Source organism: Halictus rubicundus, chromosome 7 (genome assembly GCF_050948215.1).
Source record: "Halictus rubicundus isolate RS-2024b chromosome 7, iyHalRubi1_principal, whole genome shotgun sequence".
NCBI lineage: Eukaryota > Metazoa > Arthropoda > Insecta > Hymenoptera > Halictidae > Halictus > Halictus rubicundus.
The window spans coordinates 12,706,400-12,729,911 of NC_135155.1; the positions used below are offsets into that span (position 1 = coordinate 12,706,400).

A 23,512-nucleotide genomic window follows, 5' to 3' on the forward strand; every position below is an offset into this window, starting at 1 on the left:
ATCGGACAGGAATCAAAAGGACTCCTGGTTGAACAGGCCTCGGAATCGATTCATCGTCCTCGGATGATGAAGCACTGCAATTTCTCGGGTAATGAAAAATAAGCACTAGAAAGTTTCCTCAGAAATTCTTGAGAAGGAACGCAGTTCGATTCGTATTTTCCAACGCGACGCTCTTATTAATACTCCGTGGATTTATGCATTTTCGACAAAAACTAAGAGTAGGCGAGAGACAAAACTGTGAAGACGTTAGAAGAATTTTCAAATATTGCCAAGTTACTTTCGACTGGGTAAAATGATTGAAAGCGGGGAAACATTCTCTGCTGCCTTGTGTTTTCTATATTCGACTCAAAAATTTTGATTTCGCATGAAAATTCGCCGTTTGCTCATTGCAAAAATTTCTATTTTCGAAAATGAATGTATTGCTCTAGATTTGTAAATATCTTAGCTTGTAATTTTTCTTGTGTTTATGTTCATGATATATTTTGGGCACAATTACGCAGCTATGTTACGGTATGTGACCCAATTATTCGCCTCTCTCGAATCGTAGCTCGACGCTGTTAGCAATACCAATCCGAGAATTCCTATTGGCCCCTTCTCTTCCCCCATTGCCTCCCCATTCATATCGCAAAATGTGCACATTGCTTCGTTCGATTATGGTTGTGCATTTGGATCCTCTGATTCGACATTCGAGGTGTCTCATATTGTCAGCCATTTACGATTTCACTGTTTCTTTAATTGTGTATCGTAATTAAGCTGAACTGTGTTTGAGCAATTCAACTTTCTTTAATAAAGTGAACTGTCTTTAACAAATCGAACTTGCTCGTAATAAACTGAAATTACTTCGATAAATTAAAAATTATAAATGGAGGTTCCTATATTCTCCTAATATATTTACCGTTTTAAATATGCACCAACTCATCTTTATTATAAACGCTTAAAATCTGCAACCCAGCGGATGTCCGTTTGAGAAAGTTTGAAGTGATATGCAGCAGTTCGGTGCAGTTAATATTTAAGCAACGAATCGTTGTCGACGATATATCGATTGTCGGGAGGATGATGAAGAATTTTTCGGCTGATTTCGCACTTTTGCGTGAGGTTCGCTATTAAGTACAAGATTGAAGGGTCTCTTTCACGGGGAACCCTGACCCGAAAATCGGGAACACGTGTACACGTATCTGCCGAATCATCGCGATGGAAGTGTTTGATGGCTCGTTGAATGCCGTCCGTTGGTTTCCCGACTCTGAAACGTGTCCGATTCGCGGGGCCATTGAATTATTCATGTGATCCGTTTATTCGAGGGCATGTTCGAGTGTGACGTGTCCAAAAATTCGCTTTTTACGACTCTCGTATAGTTAATTCACAGTTTAAGGGATAGGTTATAAGGATAGGTAGCAAAAACAGGGTAACCAAATTCTGTCGGCAGGATTATCCTGTTTTTGTATCTAGCGTTTATAAATTGTTTGAATGGTTACATAAATTGTTCTAATAACACAATACAGTTTCGTCTTTCGCCTACTAGTTTTTGCCGTAAATGCATAAATCCGCGGTGTATTAATAGGAGCGTTGTATTGGAAAATACGAATAGAACTGAAGAGCTCAGGGCAACAAACGGTCTGCTCGATTTAGACATGACTGCCCACTTAGAGTTTTTAACCGTTCGGGGCAACAAACAGTCAGAGCGACTGTAAACAGTCGGGGCAACAAACGGAAAGCTCGATTTAGACATGACTGCCCACTTAGAGTTTTCAATCGTTCGGGGCAACAAACAGAGTTCTTCAGCTGCGTTCCTTCTCGAGAATTTCTTAGGAAACTTTTTAGTTGCTTAATTCTCATTTCCCGAGAAATTGCACTGCTTCATCATTCGCGGATGATGAATCGATTCCGAGTCTTGTTCAATCGAGCCCCTTTTTTATTCCTTTCCGATTAACAGGTTATTCTAACATGACAGGTTATTTCAAAAAGTTATTTCAAATAGTCATTATAAATTACTTTCAAAATTTGATAACCGTATTCGAGAAACTAACGAAAATATAGTTGTTCCTTGTTTTTTTCAGCATCAAACGCAGCTATGGGACAAACTATGAACGATACTTACATGTAACCCGGTGCTACGGTACATTTTTTTTATAGCAGTATAGGTATCTGAACATTTTTTATAGGACGTTTAAAGGAACGGGGCATCGCTAACGTATTGTGGGTTTTCGGATATATTTCATCCTCAACAATTTATTCTGTTTTAAGCATCAAAATTGTACAAACGTTTCTTAGTTACCACTGTTCTGCAGGCTTTCCTACATACAGCAAGCACAGTATTTGATATCATTCTAAACATTCAACTCCGTTTAAACAATGTACGAAGCTCACAACGCACCATTAACTCATTCAATACTCTCACACACTTTTCAACTTTAACAATTTTGGGCTCTCTGAATGTGGAAGCTACACGATCATTTCTTACGTAGAATGATTCTGTAGAATCTCCCAAATGCAATAGTATATTTGCCAATCTCATCATAAACATTCAAAACCGTTTGAATAATAATAGTATGGGAACGAAGCCGCCTAGTTTTGTACGCAACGTTTATTGGCAGGAAAACAATTACAGGTCACAACACGACGACACTGATTGTTGCTTGTTTTACCGCGCTCACGCAATTCCAATCAAATGCAATCCTTTCCCACTCGACTCGACTACGACTATATTCGGAAATTCAACTAAGCGATTCTCTCTCTCTCTCTCTCTCTCTCTCTCTATCTCTCTATCTGCCGCGCGCCGCCCGCTTGCCCTGCTTTATACCGCATGGCTCCTTTGCCTTCGCACGGAGCAACGGCAGCTTGTCCTAGGCGCGATTCGTCCTAGTGTTTTTCGCTCAGCTGACTAGCAACGCGAAGGTGGTATGCAGAGCAACGCCCGCTACATCTAAACATTCGGCGGCTCTCGCGTCCCCGCTGCTCGCCCTTCATCCGTCCCCGCACACCCGCATCGACCCTTCTACACGCACTCAATCATCTCAGACAATCTTCCATTTGAAGAATAGCTTCTGCATCAACCATAAAACCCATACGAATATTACTCACCCATAACAATTCTCTGCACTCAACTACATCAACATACAATTTCCCAAACTTAAGAAACGGTGCCATTAGTCCTTCCATTAGAAACATGACCGTTCGCCTTAGACTCGTCCTTTTTGGTCCTAATATTCATCCAGTAGCCAGTAAGAGGAAGTATCATTACAGTTTTCGGGCTAAACCTCAGAGGTACAGTCGTCTTCTCGCAAGGACCGAGAACGCAACTCTTCATCAAGTGGTAGAGCAGTATCTTAGTCTCCATTATGGCAAACCTGTTGCCAATGCAAATCCTAGGACCCAAACCAAAAGGAAGATAAGCATTCGGCGGAACTTCGCCGTTTAGGAATCTCTCTGGCCTGAAGTTCTCAGGATCCTTATAATATTTAGGGTCATGATGCAGGCCAATTGGGAGGCACCATAGCGACTCTCCAGGTTTGACCTTGACGGGTTTAGCACCAGGTTTTGCTGGAGGAAGTTCGAACTCTTTCACGCGGATTCTGTCGAGGAACGCTATTACCGGATACATTCGCAAGGTTTTATCAATGACTGCGTCCATGTAGGTTATTTCCTTGAGCACGTCGTAGGTTGCTTGACCCTCTGCTATCTTGCGATAAGCAGCTATCTGCTGCTAGCTTGCGATAAGATTTCGCGCAAGACTTTCGATCGAACTTCCGAGTTGGTGGCGATCATTTGAGCGACCATGCACATCATTGTAGACGTTGTCTCGAACCCGCCTAGGAAGAACACCTAGTCACGGTCATCGACCGTGAGGCGTTTTCCGTCCTTGTCATGGGAGTCCATCATCAGCTGTATCATGTCTGGTCGGTGGATGCCCTGGTCGTTGGAGCAGAGAGATTAGAGGGGATTAGGTTCATGCGGAACGGTGTTGGTCGTCTAAGTTCTAAGATATGTACAGTGGATCCAAAAAGTAATTGAACATAAAATTTCTGATTCTCGAGAAATTGCCGAAATTCATTGTAATTTCGTAAAAAACATTCGTACAGCAATAAACTTGGACATAGATTAAAGCTTGAAGATTCACCCCTTAGTAGAAACATCAACAATTTCTTGGGACCAGAAATTTAGTATTTGAATACATTTTGGATCCACTGAATCTACGAATCGATCTACTACACTAAACACCTTATGAACCTACTAATCTACAGTGTACGAATCGGTCTACTAATCAGCGACCCACTGTCGATCACACAAACACTCAACCATCACCAAAACTCCCAACTCAACCATATCAACTGATAACTCACCTTCTCATCCCTCACCCTAGTAGTATCAGCAACAACCTTGGTGAAAAACTTCCTGGGCCTGCTCCCAAAAATCTTGATACCCAACAGCCAGGAAATAGTCGGAAAATTCCTGCCAATCAGCATCTTCAGCGACACCCAAGTACCGAAATTAAGCGTCTCCCTTCCGAGCTTATAGAAATCATTGTCCGGATTTTTCAGCGAGTCCACAGCAATTCCGAAGCTGCAGGTAGCTACGACATCGTTCGCATAACGTCTAAAAAGATCCTGCGTATCCCAGGCTCGTCCTTTCTTCGACTCCTGAGCAACGAAGGCACTCGTTTTCTCTGCGCAATCGATGATCAATTTGAACATCGCTTTCATCTTCGCTGAAGTAAAAGCTGGACTAAGCAACTTCCTCGTGTCCCTCCAAGTATCTCCTCTTAGGGCGAAAAGGTTCTTGCCCATCAGTGGATCCAGAAAAATGATCGAAGTTCTTCACGGCGATCGCGGTGATCAATTCAGGATCCCGGATCACGATCATTGGAGAAGTAAGGTTGTAGAAGCCGAAGTACTTCAGGTCTCGGAACTTGAAGTAAACATCTCGTAGGTAATCGCCGAAGAATTGTCTCGGGAACAGCACTGGAGCCATGTTGCCCACGATCGGCCATGGTTTCATGCATTGAATGCCTCGTTCTTCGAAACTTGTGGCTCTGCCCCATAAGAAACGGTAGGCTAATATGCACAGGAGGACCACCGCTACGGCGGTTGTCACTGGATCCATTTTTGATGAGTTGTTGGAGCCATTCTAGTTATTTATAATTTTTTGAGGTTCCTCTTCAGATGGTTTCCCTCGCACGACTGTAATCGCCACGTCATCCGATAGCATACTACTTAAGTAGTTGAAGGACAATGTGACTTTTGACGTTGTTTCTGTTGATAGGCGGCAAGTAATCGGTAGCTTCAAAATCGGCGTCCCGCGGATTGATGAGATAGAGCTTTGACGAGATAGTTTGGTTTTGCCCGATTGTTTTGCACTGCTTCTGTTGCAAGAATGATTTGACATTGTTGTAGATTTGAGACATAGCAACCTGTTGTTCGTATGAATCCTAAAAACGGAACTTCAAAAGGAGCTGGATTGTGTTGCCTTATAAACAGGCTGCAGATTTTGTGGTAAACATGTGTGGGTGTGATATCAATCAATAAAAAGATTACAAGAATTTAAGCAATACATTTTTTACAACTGGATAAAAACACTGAAGAAAAATAAATTCTTCAATGCTTTATTTGAATAATTATACGTAGTATCAATTCTGCAACCCTTTGCGTAATTGTTACTCTGCAGAACCAGAACGAAGCATTAATTACATATGTTATCGGTTTTACAACGTGCGAGTCATTCCTTCGAAAATGCTTCTTTTACCTCGATCCTTCTATGATACTTTTTTCCATTTAATTATTGTCCTACGTGTTTCTTTTATTAAATCAATTTTTTACGAGAATTAATATAAATTATATCTGTTGAAGCTGCTAATTATCTCAACACTTTTGTATTTTTTAAGATACAGAAATACATTTCCAATTGAAATAATAATATTCCAATTAAATACTTAATTTAGAAGAATGCATTTAAAAGAAATATATATGAATTAAGTTTCAATAAAAAAAAAAAACAATGATTTGTTACAAGTAACGCTTGTAGAAAGAAACAGAAAAATTGCATAAATTGTTCACTAATAATTAAATACTTAATTTAAAAGAATTATACGAGGTGGTGTGGAAGTACTCGTCACGAAACCCAAGATTGTATTGGATTATATAAAATATATGGGTGGTGTTGATCGGGCCGATCAATATGCATCAACGTATTGTTTTCTGCGAAAATCGCTGAAATGGTGGCATAAGCTTTTTTTTGGGGCATGGAAATTTGCCTCGTCAGTTCTTACCTTCTCTATAAACAAGAGAAGACTAAAAAGGGGGAAAAGCCACTGAGTCATTTGCAATTTTTAAAAACACTTGTTGAGCAATTGAGAGGAACATATCGCCAGCATCGTGAGCAAGCGTCTACGTCGCATTCCGATGACATCAGACTCGATGGAAAGCTGCACATAGTACTTAAAGGGCCGAAAAGGGACTGTAAGGTTTGCTCTGACCGTAATACGCCTGGAGGTAGGCGGGAAGTAACATATTACTGTGATACGTGTCCTGATAAACCTAGGATGCATCTTGGGCATTGTTTTACGAAATGTCATACAAAAACTAATTGCAGAGTATAATATTTCTCAAATTTTGTTGTTTTTGATATAAAAATAAATAAATTGGCGAAATTTTATCATTTGTATACGTTTGTTTGTTTATAAATTATTTTAAAGTACTTGTAAAATGTTTCCCTAATTTGGCTGAAATCGTCTCGAGTTGCTGGTTTGCGCAAGCGAAAAAGGCCTCGAGTGCAAAGTGTTAACCTATCTATCTACATCCACTTTGGTAATAATAACCTCGCGGCTTCGCAGAAGAAAGTGCTGATATTATTGCGTGTGCAGACTGATCCTATCAATCGCAACTGGCCACAATAACATGAACAAACCAATAGGTCCCGTTAATCGACAATAACTCTCGACGATTGTACTTTTTCCCCCTCCCCTCAACGGTTTGCAACCTCTGCGTCACTCTGTATCAATCTACGCGGTAATCTGAGACCTTATTGTGTGTCGTGAGGAGTAAATTGCGCACTTTGTATTAGTCAATTAGCTGTAAATAATATGTTCGAAAACGACCACCTTGAATATTTCCCATATTCGTAACAATACGGGGAAAAAAGGTATATACAAAACTTGCATGGTACATATAGAACAGGAAACATTGTGACGCAAACATTTTTTACATGGGTAAAGGCGTTTCGGAGATTTCAAGGTCACCTTGGTTTCTTTTAATGGAATGACCTAATTTTTGCAGCGTGGATCGATAGAGTGTTTAATTCTGCGGTGAAATGTATTGACCTTCCACCATGCATATTTTCTTATCTTTTATTTTCTCCGTTCTAACAAGTTCAAGTGCTGTGACTAGCAACAATTTGTAAAAATTATTCCGGTTATCTGATAAAGTCGAACTTTACGTTGATTATATTATCGTAGGCTATATATGTATATAAACTCGTATTTTTGTAAAGCGTTAACGACATGGGACGCTGATTTATCTTGTAAAAATTCCGATAGATGATTTCGCTAAAGAAATGATTGCAATTGCGTGTCTGCTCTCTGGTCTTTGATTGTCAATTGACGTACATTGATATACGTAAACGAGCATGTAATTGAACGTACCCGTCGGTCCGTTTTCCAGCCCAACTTTTAATTAAAACATAATCCGAATTGTACATAAATACTTCCAAGAAGAGACCACTTTGGAACTTGTCCAAGAAACAAAGTACGTGGCAGGCAAGATTTAATACTAAAGAACTTTTGCAAGCTTTCTACACAATATTACATGTATATAATGACTGAGTCAACTGGACTGGGAAACTTCCTAAATTACTTTCGCATTGTGCTTTGCATTATATAAGTAATTACATAAGTTGTGTAAGTATATAGCCACACGGGTTTCCAAAATGTCAGTACTGTGTGTGGTCAACTAATCGATTATTACTCAACTATTATTATAGATTTTACACTGTTTTTCTCCATGACCCTCAATTTTTAAGAAATTTCATTGAATGAATCAATACATCGGATTAGTAATTTCAAGAAATTTTGAATGATTCCGCAGTCTCTTTCAAAGACAACGATATATTCTTTTCGAATATTTTAAACATTCACGTATGTGCAAACAATATCTTCGAAGAGGACAAGGCAGTGTGAATTCATCGAATTTTTCAGACGTTCCTGAACTGCAGGAATTTATTCTGCTTCAGTTGTAAAAGTTATGCGAATATGCCTTGCATAGAATGATTCCGTAGATTCTTCCAAAGGCAACAGTGTATTTTTTATAATATTGAAGACACGTAAATATGTTTAAAGATAGCGAGAAGACTTTAACGCGGCAATTTTCTCGGAGATTTCCGTTTTTTATTTTAGAAACAAATTGGCTGATGCAACATTTAATTGAACCGTGTGATAGACAGGCTCCGGTTTCTTTGGAAGCTGTGAAATAGGTTGCGAAACGAACATCGTTCGCAATTAATGAAATGGAATAGTTCCGCGCGAGACGATATGTCACCGGTGAGTCTCAACGCTAACATTCATTTTGCATTCGCCATATTTTCTTGTTGTGCTATGTTGCAGTATTTGCTGCCAGCTTCTTCGATGATTATTAAAATAGATATTCGTCCAATATTAATGTGTAAAATTTAGTGTTCATACGTGTAATATATTTATATAAACAGCAACGTTGCACCACAGTAAATACATTGCGAACGCTCGCGTTGGGAACCACTGGCAATACCCCGTGACACGCGGAACTCTTTCTTTTTGTCGATCGAAAACGAAACACGCGTTCTAACTTTTCTCGCCAGTCTCCGAAAGAGAAAAGCACACTCTATCACGTACTGCAATTAGATTTTATCCCGGGCCCTCAATTTTCAAGATAAAGTTTGAAATGTCCGGACAAATTCGTTCGGTGAAAATACCTTGCTCTGTTCGAACGTTCTTTACACATCTATATGTTAACAATGTTATCGAAAAATATATCATTGTATTCGGGGGAGTCCACGCAATCGTTCTACGTAATAAACACTCGCACAGCACCTACAGTTGAAGCAGAAGAAATTCATGAAATTGAAAACTGTTCAAAACAAGTAGCTGCGTGAATCGTGCTTTGTCCTCTTCCAAATATTTTTTAAATATGTTTAAACATTCGTGACGCTACGAATAAAAATATTGTTGGATTCGTGAGAGTCTATAGTATCGTTCTACTTAAGACTCATTCTTGTTGCTTCTACGATTACAGCAGAAAAAATTTCTAAACGAGACACCGTGTGTACATCTGAATCGAAGAGATCTGTAGATCATAGTAAATTTATATCAGTCATTCGAATTGAGAGACACGCTAATACCCCAGCAGAAAAAGAAGCGAAAGAAAGGTGGCGACAATGTGGTCGGTATTCATGAGGTTTCAGCACGAGCGATTGAATGTCTCGACGATCTCATTGACTTTTTTTTCCCCGAGAGACTAACGCCAGTGGCTACGAACGAGATATCTCTCTCTCTCTCTCTCTCTCTCTCAGCTATTTCCGAGCTAAGTATAAATATCTTCAGGGCTTATGCAATGGCTACCATTCATCTTCATACGGATTGGATTGTTGAAACGTGCTTCGCCTCCTTCAAACTGCACCGCGATCTTCCTTTTGCGCAGTTTGCATCTCTATCGTACCGAATTTCGATTCTACGCTGACACCGAAAAGCGTCAAACCACCAAAATGACTGATAAAATTATTAGAATCACTTGCAACTTCAATTAAAACCACTTGCGAATTATTAGAACCACTTACGAATTATTAAAAACACTTACAAGTTAAATTAAAAGTGGTTCCTTGGAAATTATTATCACAAGTTAAATTAAAAACACTTCGATCAAATGAACTTAATATTACTGGTACATTGTTTACAATCTACTCAAATTATTCAATTTAAATAATTTTGTAACTCCCTTCTCTTGTAATTGATGCAGGTAATTTTTATTTCGCTGATGTTTCCCTATTCCGTGCACCATTTATTTCTTTTTGTCAAAAATGCATAAAATCAGAGTTTACAATTAGTCGATACGGATGGACAAAAACTTGAACAATCACAATCACTTCCATTGCCCCGTTTTAAATGATCAACGACAGGGGTACGAATGTAATATAATTATCTGTTCAGCGAGTTGACAATACACAGAATGGCGACGTGTTAATCTCCGATTAATGATTTCGCCCTCGGGAACAATCGAAGCTTGAAATTTCACTGGAATCGGATACATGCGACTCGAAACCTATTGTATACGGTCACGCGGAAAATTCATATTGTCCATGGACAAGCGATTGTTATATCACAATAGTATTTGCAGTGCGCGAATTTGCGAATACGACTCGGTGAATTCGGGAAAACAGTCCGGTGTCGAACGAACGCTTCGCGAAATCGTGTAAACGAATGATTGGACGCGAAAATCTACGAGCCTAAGCGAATTTACACTTTTCATTCCATCTACACGACGCGACGGTTTATCCGAACCAGTTGCCTTTGAAGTGGTAACTGACACAGAATTTGTATGCAAAATAAAAATTGCCTGCATTCCGTGCAAAGTTCTAGAGCTACATGCACATTCATTTCTTTTCCTAATTGTCTCAATTAACAATGCAACAGTATTTTCAAATTTTTTAAATATTTTCACTGTTTTGAACTCGATATGCTCTTTTCTTTTTTGTCGTAAGTGCAATGGCAATAATATGTTTCAGTGATTGAACTCTCCAGAATAAGATTGTTAAAAAATTCTCTTTTCTCCGAGTACTAGGATTTCTTCCAAGTACTAGGATACATGAGAGGGGAGATCGTGTATATGAAATTTGAACCGAATCGGATAACAATTGTAAAAGTTATTGCACATTCATTGCAAAGGTGACCTAAAGCAGACTTACCGAAGCATTCGTCCGCTATTCGACATTTGAACAATAAAACTGAATATGTTAGACTCAAGCTCTGGAGATATTGTTGTGCATACTATAAGACAGAGGTGTGGAGATCGCTGAATCAGACAATGTTTGCAAAAGTTGTGAAACATGACTTCGCATGTATTTACGACCGACTGAAAACATTTTTATTTTGCAAAAAGATCCGCAGTCTATTAATGCAAGTCACTGTACGTTGTTTATCAACAGAAACTCGTCGCAATTTCGAGAGAAACACAGATAGAAAGATATCGAATGCCATGTGCCTCTCGCGAAGATAGTTCGCAGCGGAGACAAGCAATATTAATGACAATGATTAACGCCCTATTATCTCTGCTACGAGTGTCGCGATCGAAATAGACCGAGACGGGCAGAACGCGTTGAATATTGAATACTGCGTGTTGTTCTCAAACGGAAACAATTTGACCTTGGTCCGATACAAACTATGACCAAGATGCACCGAAACTAGTCTGTTACCCGTGGAAACTAATAACGCCCTTAAAAATTGAATAACAATCATCTGTCAACCGTGGAAGGCGTGGCGTGTTCGCCAGAATAATTACTAACGGTGTATGAACACTTTGCAGGACGGTAACAATGAGTCGTTTGACGTAAGAAGTCGTTTGATCATTTAATTTGTTTGCTCCATGGTCTGATTAATTCTTTCAGATAATTTGTTAAAAGAAAATTTCTATGCTCCTGTTTAGTGTAGTGCAATTACTAGAAGTTCGTTAACATGTTTGTTGATATTATTTTTTTTTTCACGTGGTATGGAAATTAATTTGCATTGTGTATTAGTTGCACTAATAATGTAATACTATTGTTGTGCATATGTCTTTGTGATTAACACTTGTATTTACCAGCAATTTTCTAACAATTTTTGCAGAACTAAAGATTAAGAGTTGAGAATATCTCAAAATAAATGATTCAAAAGTGAATTTCTTCCATAATTCTCATACTCAAGGTCGCGCGGAGGTCATAATATTACAGGTCGTTGGATCGGTCTTGACCTCGGCGATCATAGAGCGATAATAAAAATATATCATTCCATTTAAAAAAAACTTCGATGACTTTGAAATCTCAAGAAATATAACCTTGAACAAATTTTTGTACCTATCATGATATTTGTCACTCTGAACCAACTAATGTTTTCCTCTGAAATTTTCTTCTATCATAAAAAACAAGCGAGATATTTTAGATGCTCGAGTTAGGTGAAACACCCTGTACATTCTAACTGTTAACGTATACGCAGTCCTCTCTATCTATCTATCTATCTATCTCTCTTTCTTCTTCTGTAATATATTGAATTTCCGGCTCAATTTCCAGAGTGCCAGCAGCAGCAATAATGGCGCCGGCGGCATCAATCTGGGACCGATGCCTGGAAGTCGCAGGCTGCCCTCGCAGCAGTCGTTCAACTCCTCGAAGAATCATTCGCATCATTCCCGTCACCAAACGAACTCCGCGCCGCCGTCAACGCCGCGCAATGCTTGTCAGTTGCCTGAAAATGCCGGCCGCTGTATACGTAAGTGGACTTCCTGCCTCTATATGACATCGTCACAATCTCGTTATCCTCTCAGCACTTCGACACTCACTGTCCTGTGTCGCTCTCAGCACTGTGGCACTCTGATCCACTTGACATTCTCAACACTGTGTCACTCTGATCCACTTGACACTTTTAGCACTATATCACTCTCAGCACTGTGACTCTCTCAGCACTGTATATCTCTCAGCATTGTACCTCTCTCAGCACTGTGTCACTCTCAGCGCTGTGTCAGTTTCATCCCCTTGAAACTCTCAGCACTGTGTCAGTTTCATCCCCTTGAAATTCTCAGTACTATGACGCCTTCAGCATTGTATTGCTCACAGCGCTGTGACACTATCATTCCCATGATATTCTCAGCCCTGTGGCCCTGTCACCCCCGTGATACACCCAGCCCCAACTCTAACAATGCAAAAGTCATTCAGTGACCGAACACACTACCGAATACGGCTTCAATTCAGTCCCTTTCGTGACAAATGCTTTCTACCGTCTCCGAAGTTAGCAGTATTAATAAAACCTGTAGAAATGGATCCTGTTCTCATTGGGTTCGAGCCATTGTCCGGAAGCTTTTGAGGAAAAGTTTCGTTGAAATACTTGGCTTGGAATGCTAGTTGCAGCGCTGAATGTATTTCGGTGCGCAGTTCAGTAAAAGCAATTTAGGATCAGCACTATTTTAATATAAATTTTTTAGTGTCATTATTTTGTTACATAATTTGACTATTCTTTCAAATATTTTGGTTGCTATAAACGTACAATGTTGAGGACTGGACGTTCATACGTAACGGCGATCGAAATACAGTCGTCGTTTCGAAAATAATTTAAACGAAAAGTGACATGTAACTGTAGCATATTTCATAGCGCTGTATTAATTAGAACACATTATACTGGGTAGGTGTGCGCATTAGTTCCAGCAGATTGACAATGCATTAATTATAACCAACACCATAAATGCATAAAGGCTATTAATGTCACACGCACTAATTACCCTATTGCAGCGTAATGTCATCATAATTCAATACTACATAATATTATAATACATAACGAAGATAGATGAATTTCACTAATTCTCTAAGTGTTGTCAATTATACTTACCTAAGATCTAAGCCCTCTGTAGACGATCCATTCCCGTTGATTTTCATTCAAGAGGACCATTGTTTTATTCTTCAACGATTCCTTTTCTGTATTTCAACAATTAACAGTAATTGGTCAGAGATTCCCACGTTTCGTACCAAATAAACATAATTTGATAGCATTTAATGAAAAATTGTCCTTAGACGATACGTCACACATTGCATTTTAATGTAAAACATCCATGTTTTAATTATTCGGCACTTTACTCGTTTCTTTCTAAACAAGTGAAATTAATATCCAGTCGCTTCCTATCATTGAAAAATATGTTTCCTCGCAAATGAACGTAATTTAATATAATTTAATGAAACTTTGTACAATACGCCCACTTTGATTTTTAATGATAAAGATTTATGTCAATCAATTGCTTGGCGATTCTCCTTTTCTTCCTGAACAACTGAAATTAATATACAATCGATTCCCATCATTGAAAATTATGTTTCCTTGCAAATGAACGCAATTTAATATAATTTAACAAAACTTTAGACGAAACGTCCACATTGATTTTTAATAAAAATAATTCATGTTTCAATTGATTGACGATTCCTCTGTTCTCCCATCGGGGATGGGATTGGTTCCCATCGTTTAGGATTTAGTTTCGTCTCAAACGAGCGTAATTCGATAACCGAAACGCTGACTTTCGGGGATGCGTGCCCGTTAATTCTTAATAAACAATCTTAATCTTCATCTTTTCATTACTCAATGATCCTTTTTTTCTGTTTTTTTTTTTTGCAGACGCCAAATCGTCGTCGCGGAATCTCGTGTCGACGAAAACTCAACAGGGAAACACGAAGACGTTGTTGTTGATAAGCACCGTTTTCATCCTCCTCAATTTACCAAGGTGATCACCGTTCCCTTTCAGGTTACTTATTATTATCACTATAGATTGCGGATTTCATGCACTCATATGCTGCATAATACATGGGTAACAAAAATTAACAAACCAAATACGTAACAGTAAAAACATTTAAACAATTCAAATATTCTGTTGCATTATTTTTAGCACATCACAATTATTAAGAAAAGAAACAAGTATAATTGCTTCTATGTCTTGCAATTGATGCAGACAATTTTTAATTTCCATTTGAAATCCGCAGTCCGTTTGTTACCATATGCAGATTCTGTTTGTTTCACAAAAAGAACTGAAGGTGATACAATTTCTTTAAAAGAATATCAGAAGAATTCCCAACAAGGACAATTTTCATTCATTTGAAAATACTATAAAATTCATTCATTCATTTCACTATTCTCATCCTTTCACATTTCCCGTAAAGACATGCAATTCGCAAGCCCGTTAATACCATCTGCAGATTATGTTTGCTCAGCGATAAAAACAGAAGAACGCAGAATTCATGCGAGAGAAAAATTTCAAGCAAGGATTGTTCGCAGTCGCTGAAGGCAACGGGATAACATTTAAATCGAAAAATGTTCGCGGAAGAGACGAGAAGTGGCATAGAGTGTTGCCAAGGGATTTAGCGAGAGGAGCCGGCATATACGGTATTGGTCCAGCTCACAACCTCCCTCTGTGCACTGTGTTGAATCTTTCGATGTCTCGCGAGTAGTATCGATCGACCGTTAGTCGGACGACAGCTTCTCAAACTTTGCTAAAACTGTTCTACGAACGAGTTTCTTTTGAGAGATGCGAATCACATCGTTCTGGCGTTCGTTTTAACCGTCGTCTTTTTGATTTTTGATAAAACTTTGCTGATTTATGAGACCCTAGGAAACACCGGCTCATTTTCAGCGGGAAACATTTGCTTTGAACTTAATTTACGAGTTTTCTTTTAGAGTTGAACTTTTCCGGGAATTGTTGGAAGAAAATGATTCTGGTATTCGTATCATTCACCTAACTTTCGTAAAGTTGCAAAATATCCAAGAATCTTCAAAATATCCGAAAATTTCCGAAAACCATCCATAAAAAATCTATCATTGTATTCGGAAAAGTCAACAATTCGAGCGCAAAAAGTTTCCAAAAGTCGAAAAATTCGATTTCTTCGTAAAAATCGAATTTTTCGAAAACTGAAAGCGATCTAAAGAAACGACTTTCAAATTCGTATTCAGCGCATAAAAATCTATAAAAATTGTCTTTTGGTTACTAAAAGATCCGACCTTGTCAGTCAATGATAAGGTGTGTTTCACACGCGGCCCCGCCCCCTCTGTGTTCCAGCTACGTGATTCGCCTGTGCGTGTTCTTCTTCACGCTTGCGCACAAGAACAAGCCGGACCTGCTCTGGTGCCTGCAGCAGTTCTTCATGCTGCTGTACTATACCAACTTCAGCATCAACTTCCTGCTGTATGCGATGTGCGGGGTCACATTTCGCAGATGTCTTCAGCAGTTGATGCGTAAGGTGTTGAAGAGCCTGACCAACTATCATTGCAACCCGCAGCGATAGATAGGGCCGTCGTCCCGACGACGTAATCGTCGGGGCGGTGATCTCGTCGATTCGGCAAGCTTCCTCTGACGTAGGAGGCGTGGCCTCCCCACCGCTTCGGAGACGCTCGTGACGCGTGCCACGTCGACCGTGGCGCCAAGCCAATCAGTGGCGAGCTACATAGACTCGCCGTGATGACGCGTCTGTCCCGGAGACAGGCTAGAACGGGCGTGGCTATAAGTTGCCCGTGGGGCACTGACCGAGCTCCGTGGAAAACGGGAGCGACGGGACCACGCCCACTCAGAACACACTTTGTACGATGAAAGTAAGATAACCTATCGATGTTGATAATAAAGTTGTAGGGTCGGGATTTGAGATTGCTCCCAGGGGCAGTTCAAAGCTTATGATGGCCATGCTGGGAAACTCATTAAAGACTATTTTAATTAACGTTGGGAAAATTCCAAATAGTGACTTATTGTAATTCCCAAAACCAGATCTATAAAAAATACACTGCACAAGTCAACCATAGACAGGAATAACCCCTTGGGGCAGTAAGGTGGGAGCAACGAAACCATTCCCTCTCAGGAGATTTTATGTAGTATGAACAAGTATCGTCGGTGATAATAAATTTGTAAAGACAGAGTTGGAATTGCTTCCAGGGGTAATTCAGAGCTTCTGGTAACCACGCTTGGTGTAGACTCAATTAGAAAATTCAAAACAGTGACTTATTGTTGCTCCTCGGGCCACATTTACAAAAAATACAGTGTACAAATTATTTATAGAGAAAGATTGCCCCCTGGAGCATTCCCCTGGCTCCGCAGAAATCAAGAGCACTTAGACCACGCCCATTCGGCACACTTTATTAACCTACTCTGTCGGCCGTTGGACGAAAATTTTTCTAAGTCCCACCGCTAAGAGCAAACTTTTTCCGTATCTATTTATCCGTATTTAAAACTGGACCGACAAAATCATTTTTCAGAAAACTATTATTTATTTATTTATTTATTTTGAAATTATTAATTATGATATTTTAGAACATAAATATAATAATAGATAAGAATTGCATCGTGGGGCACTCTCCTGGCACCGCAGCAATCGAGAGCAACTAGACGTTAGATTAACGTTAAAATTCAATCACGATAAAATTATTGTAAAATTAAATTACGATAAAATTATGGTAAAATTAAATTTGTGAATTAACAAAGGAAATTACCGAGTTACCTGCTTAGAATTATTTCATTATGACTTTGTAGCTTAACCTTTTCCGTTACCATCGGTGATATTGATGTCGGCCAGGCGATGTAACAAGCTGAGAGTAGCTTATCAGCGGTTATCGCATCGGGGAGACAATAAATAATTGTTCAAAGATAAAGCCACTCAACGGAGAAATGTTTGTTGGTCTATCTAATAGAAAAGTTTGCGCTTGTCAACGTCAATAGCTTGACAACCTCGGCACACACTTTTATCTGCTCTCCCCTGCTTGCAAAACACCAGTGGAAAATCACGAAGCAGATTCGCACATTTGAACATGTTAACTACCTCATCATATACATATTACAGACGTACAAAATGTTTCGTGTACCTCTACAAAATAAATATTTCACACAGGATCGTGGAAAAAATTAATTTCCCCACGATTCGTCAAACAGTTTTGATAGGACAGAAGAGTGTTTCAAACAAAAGTTAATTAGCTTTCAATCAACTAGAAAATTTGCGATATCATTTTTTAAAATTTTCGTAAAATCAAGGAAATTGTTTATTACATGTTTATCTCGCGCCTCAAAAATCGTGAGGACTAAATTTTAATATATTTAATGTATTAAAATATTTAATATTTAATATATTTTAATATATTAATATTTTTCAATTAAAAAAGGAATGATCTGAAGTATTTTCAAGCGGTAGGAACTACATAAACATTCATTTTTCTTTTTTGCAATCATTGTAATAAGACGGAAAGAATGCAAAGTATACATTTATAGATTTGAAATGTACTGGTTTGCATTTGATCTGCCCATTTTTGCGATAAACGCATCCAAATCCGCAGCCTAATCGTAACGAACTTCGAATGACCTTGAGTATAAAAATGTCGAGTATAAATCAAGAGAAACGTCGTAATAGATGAATTCTTTCAATGAATTGTCTATTGATCCAGGCTGAACAGTTTCAATTAAGAAAGAAAATAAACGTAAGCTCTCACTCATGTGAATCTAATTGAAGTCTTTCAGGAACGATTGAAACTTGTTCGTCTAACTATGAAAAGAGAAGAACGATTCCGATGGGTACACTAGGTGTTCAAATTATTAAAGCCACCTGCAGAAACAATAAATTTTTAATAAAGAGTTCAGCTACATTGAATCGTTATTATTTTTATAAAATATTCTATGAAGCATTAAATTGTAAATGTACGTTTTACAATACTACAATAGTATGAATGTTTAACGACACATTAACCATTGTAAAAAAACGCTCTAAAACAAGATTATACTATTTAAAAAACAATTTTTTTCTGAAATCCCATTTTGCTGAAACACCCTCTATATTTCTTAATTTGCAAAATTAAAAATAAATATGAAATTCATTTATGGCCAATGCCATACGAAATATTTTATTGCAGTCTGCAATTTAATACTTTGTAAAATACAATACAAAAATGATAAAAAATTAATTTAGCTGGACTTTTTATTTAAAAATTAACTATTCTAACTCGTTCATTTATGCAATGTGGATCGAATAATTTGATCACTCGCTGTACGTATGAACGTACGTGTGTATTGATACATATGCACATGTGTGTGTATAGAATAAATGTGAGTGGTAGATGTACGCGTAAAACGCATAAGAAAACATGATTTTCACCAATCAACGTGAACAGGCAAGCCAGGCGTCGAATTTGCCAAGCACCAGCGTTGCATGTAAATAATGTATTGCAATTGTAATTTAATCATTGTATACAAAATAAGGAGCACCGTTACTCGAATCGATGTGTAGAGTCGTAATGTTGTAATTTGTAATATATACGAACTGCGATTCACCGTGTTATTCTCATATTTGCTACATTGTTTTATGAACATTAAAATAAGGTAAACGTTCATTTCGCTCTGTAGAACACTGTAGAAATGTTGGGTTGCTACAGACATTGACCCGGTTGCAAATATTGATTTGTTTTGCAAACAATTACTCATTGTGAACGCAGACCACTGTGATTCAATAGAAGTCAACCATAGTCGATGATTACATACATATGAATGGCAATCCTCCATTTGCTTAACAAATGAAAAATAGATATTAAAAATTACCAAACAAATTTATATTCCGACCCAGTAAAAATACAGTGACGTGCAAAATTACAGGAGCACTGAATTTTCGACTTGGATTTTGAAATGATCGTAACTCCGTGATAAAAAATCGTACACCAATAATTCTGGGCTCATTTTAAAGCTTGAAACCTCTACAGTCAGAGCCTATTTCTAGAAATCTCTTCGAAAACATTTTTGCACCGTTTGACTGCAACAGACCTTTCGTTCAAAGTTTCATAAAACGGGCAGAAAAAATCTTGTATCCAGTGTTTAAACATTGTTGCAAGGGGGAGACATCAATCTTCAAAGACAAAATGATTTTAGTCCTGAAAAATATTTTTTGATCTCGCTAGAATTGGTTGAATTTGAAAAATTGTCAAACGGTATACCAAAAAAGTATTTCTGATTTTTCCACCATCCCGCTTGATCCAGAAATTTCATTGAAAAGAACGTTCTACGATTTTTTATCACGAAGTTATAACAGCATAAACGTCAATCATTTTTCCGATGGAAATTTGCTGCTTCTTTAATTGTATTATTGCCAGTATCTTGTTAATTGAAGGCCTTCGTGCAAAAGCAGGTGAGTTCAGATTTTGCAAATTGCTTAATGTCTACACCAAACAGTCAGAAAATTGATAAAAACATGTTAAACTTCAACAGGTACAATTTTGGCTCTAGCATCAAGGTCTTCAACTTTAGTTGACACTGGATCGGCCAGAAAGTCTTCTTGCACGTTTTAATTGATACAAGTAAGTTCTATTTTCTTCAATTGAGATTAATAAAAACATAAATGTTTTTCATCCCACTCGAAAATGTTCTGTCATCTTACAGTGTCTTCATTCGATTTTGATATTAATGTCTTGCAAATACCAAGTTTAGACTAAAAAGAAAAATACAAGGCCTTTGTGGCCAATTTCATACACACGGTTCCCTTGTACTTTTCGAATTTCTACAGGCCATAAATGCATAAAAATCCCCAGTCTGTAATACAAATATAAACATAATGCATATATGTACGTGTAGATAATGTCAGGACTCGCTGACATTACTGTTGTGAACTGTTTATTAAACAATCTCAAAGACAATTCACTTTCTTCTCTATCCTTATGCAACTCCCACTATCCAATCTGTTTCGTGACAAAGTGCAATACATCCAACTCATTTTTTACACGATTTTGTGATAACATTGTCCAAAAAAATACAGTCAATCCAAAAACTGTTGGAACACTAAATTTCCCAGTCCCGAGAAATTGTCGATGTTTAAACAGCAATGATTTTGTTAAAACAAATAGTACGATAATAATCCTAGTCTCATTTTACAGCTCCGGTCTTCTACTTTCACTAACCGTCATTCATTTTCGCCCAAGACAATTTCACACGGCGCGACAGGTGGAAAACCGAAGACATGTTTTCTCTCGAAAATGCTACCAACTGAAGCATCTCTAAAAACTTCGACAAAATTTTTCTCGTGTATGAATCTTCCGTAGATTTTTGAAAAAACATATCTACCGTGTAAAAAAAGTGTTGGATGCTGTAAATTACTATCATATGAAAATGTATTAATTTTGACACGTTTTGACCCCTGTCTCGTTGCAGAGAAAGTTTGTTTGTACATTTGGCAAGCTTTTATGATCAAGTGATTCATAATAAGCGCAGTTAACTCGTCTAGAAGCATTTTGCATCAAGAGTCAAGCGTCTGATCCTGATTAATCGCCTTGGGGAGCCGATTACGAGGCACTCGTGAAATTTATCCAGTATGTAAGACGCGTTTGAACAGCATGACGGGGCTCTATGCCTCACTAATTTTCAAAAGCGCCACATAATCAGCTTTGGAACGATTCAAACCCTAAAATACACTTAATTATGGGAAATAACATTTGCTTTGGAGCTGCTTAAACCGCTTCGAAGCTTTTTTATACATTTTTAATTGGTCGTAATGCTATTGAAAAGTAAACTGTTGGATTCGGGAGAGTTTACAGAATAATTCTACATAAGAAACGTTCGTACAGTTCGCAACGTTGAACAATTTTAAGCGCTGAAAATATTACAGAAATGTTTAGCATTATATTAAAGCGAGTTCAAAGAATCATCCTGCGCAAAAAATATTGCCATACCTTCCACAGTTAACGTAGACTGGGTTCACAAAGTCAAGAAACTTCCTATAATATTGCTGCCATAACCGTGGCTTGTTCGTTTAAAAAATTTAATGAACACGTTTAAATGTTGGAAACATTATCAAAAAGTATACCATTGTATTTCGCAAAGCCCACGGAATCATGCTACACAACAAATATTCGCAGACCTTTCACTGTAAAATTTAAAAAACCGAAAACCTTCGTCTCAAAACGAAGTTTTTCTGAACTGTAGAACAAAGGCGAAATTAAAATACGTCGAACGGTGCCACGAACAAAGCAAAAATGAAGGTAAACATGTGAAGTTAGGAGCAGTCTCGTAGAGGTGGCAGTCTAAAAACAGTCTAAACTACTGAAGGCTTGACGGAATTGTTGTGTGACTTCGGAAGACTTTTAGTCCCTTAGCGAGTCCTTAAACTCCCCTTTAACTCTCGCAGTTGTCTCATCAAACGTGACGCGACGGTTTCCGACGAGTTTCGCCTAACTCGATGGATCAATCCAACCATTTCCATCCCCTCTTTATAGCATCATCCCTCTACGACCGTACGTAATGCGATAAATTGAATGAAACGACTCCAAGTACATTCAATCAAGTGAGTTTCACAAGAAAAGTAAATATAAAGTAACAAGGCGAACGGAATCACAATGTGAAGTGATCAATACAGTTTTCTTTTGATGTAAGACGACAATGTCGTAACAAGAAAATCCCGTCTTTTTCTTTTGAAGTTGTCATCTTATTGCCAGAACAAGAGGCTACATCTATCCTTCTCCAACGAAAGATACAATAAACTATCGGCCCACTCAAGAACAATGTTACGCAGAGTAAGAAAATAAAAGAAAACTTTACTGTTATTCTTGGACCTTGGTCTGTCATCAGTCAGGTCTACTTTAATTAAGAAGACGAGGTTTCGATTTTCCCAGGGTCGCGGCGACCTCGGAGTCTCCGTGACGAGCCACTGTCTCTTTTCCCACGGCCGAGTGGAAATCCTTCAAAACGGATTTTCCGTGGAACGAATATGCTCGACACCTCATTGAAACATTAACTCGTCGATAAAACGAATAGAGTGGAGACTTCAGCTCAGATATTCGACTGCGTAAACGGTTCTCAACCCGACGTAACAGGACAATACCTTTTTTATAAGTGAACCATACGACTCGGATCTTTCCGAGTGGTTACAACAATTGGTTCACTGTATGTCGTGAAAAAGACATTTCGATGGAATTGCAATTGATCTGAATTGCGAAGGTAACGCTAAATGTTGCTTTTTACTTATTAGTGTAAGCCTATATTGACAAGTAAAAACTGCATTTTGTGCCAGTTGTGTTATATAAAATATTAAAATATTGTTAACTTGCATAGTTGCTTTTTAACGACATATATAAAAATTCATGGCGTATACAACGCAATCAAAAAATTATTTTAATAGATTGTGTACGTGTCTCTTCCGCCGCAGTAACGATATTTTGTGCACATTTATTTTAGACCATTTTTTTTTTGTCGTCTTGAACAGAAATCTGCCGTATTTTTTTTTGTAAATAATTCATGAATGAAATATTGAGAGCCACTGTGCCTCCACACGATCTGTTACCGAGGATTCTTACGGACCGACTTAAGTCGAGTGGTTCGCCCGGATTTCGAATGGCACTTACCTTTGTTTTGGCCGACCCCGTTGGACCCACCAGCATTAATCCGTGTCGCACGACCGTTGTTTCGTACAGCTGGATAACCTTCTTCACGAACTCTGGAAACGATAGGTCCGATTTTTAATACGAGAGAGTATACCAAACTATTCAATACAATAGTAAAACCTCTTTGTGTCGAATGATTTCTTTCCAACGAAACTTATACAACGACGTATTCGTCACATTTTTTTTTCTGATTAAAATGAGCCCAAACACGATGCAGTTTGCATCCCATTTACCCGTTTAATAGACTCCATAAAAGGTGAAGGTAAACCTTTTTGATACTCCTCAAATTTAACAATTTTTTGTTTCAAAATTATGATTAACCCAGGACTGCGCCAACGCACTATAAGATCATGGGATATTTTTCAACTTTAACCATTTTTTTTTTAACCATAGAAGCTAGGGGCT

General features: G+C 38.2%; 3 protein-coding genes across 5 annotated transcripts in view; 1 reads left to right on the top strand and 2 right to left on the bottom strand.

Moving 5' to 3' along the window:
• Positions 1-16,548, top strand: part of LOC143355516 (uncharacterized) — a 42,679-nt gene extending 26,131 nt beyond the window's left edge. For all 3 annotated transcript variants that reach the window (XM_076790373.1, XM_076790375.1, XM_076790374.1), the window contains 3 exons: positions 12,274-12,469; positions 14,351-14,456; positions 15,783-16,548. In XM_076790373.1, coding sequence (XP_076646488.1) covers positions 12,274-12,469; positions 14,351-14,456; positions 15,783-16,008 — 528 coding nt within the window. In that variant the 3' untranslated portion in view covers positions 16,009-16,548. The remainder of the gene's footprint in view (positions 1-12,273; positions 12,470-14,350; positions 14,457-15,782) is intronic.
• The window catches only part of LOC143355506 (dynein axonemal heavy chain 1), a 114,290-nt gene that overhangs the window by 76,338 nt on the left and 14,440 nt on the right, over positions 1-23,512 (bottom strand). Inside the window, exon 18 of the mRNA XM_076790344.1 lies at positions 23,069-23,160. Within this exon, the coding sequence (XP_076646459.1) occupies positions 23,069-23,160 (92 nt within the window). The remainder of the gene's footprint in view (positions 1-23,068; positions 23,161-23,512) is intronic.
• LOC143355542 (cytochrome P450 9e2-like) lies at positions 2,872-5,107 on the bottom strand. The gene is given in 4 exon segments (XM_076790432.1): positions 2,872-3,700; positions 3,838-3,906; positions 4,338-4,791; positions 4,793-5,107. Coding segments are annotated over 4 exon segments (1,401 nt in total). The 5' UTR covers positions 5,098-5,107; the 3' UTR covers positions 2,872-3,127.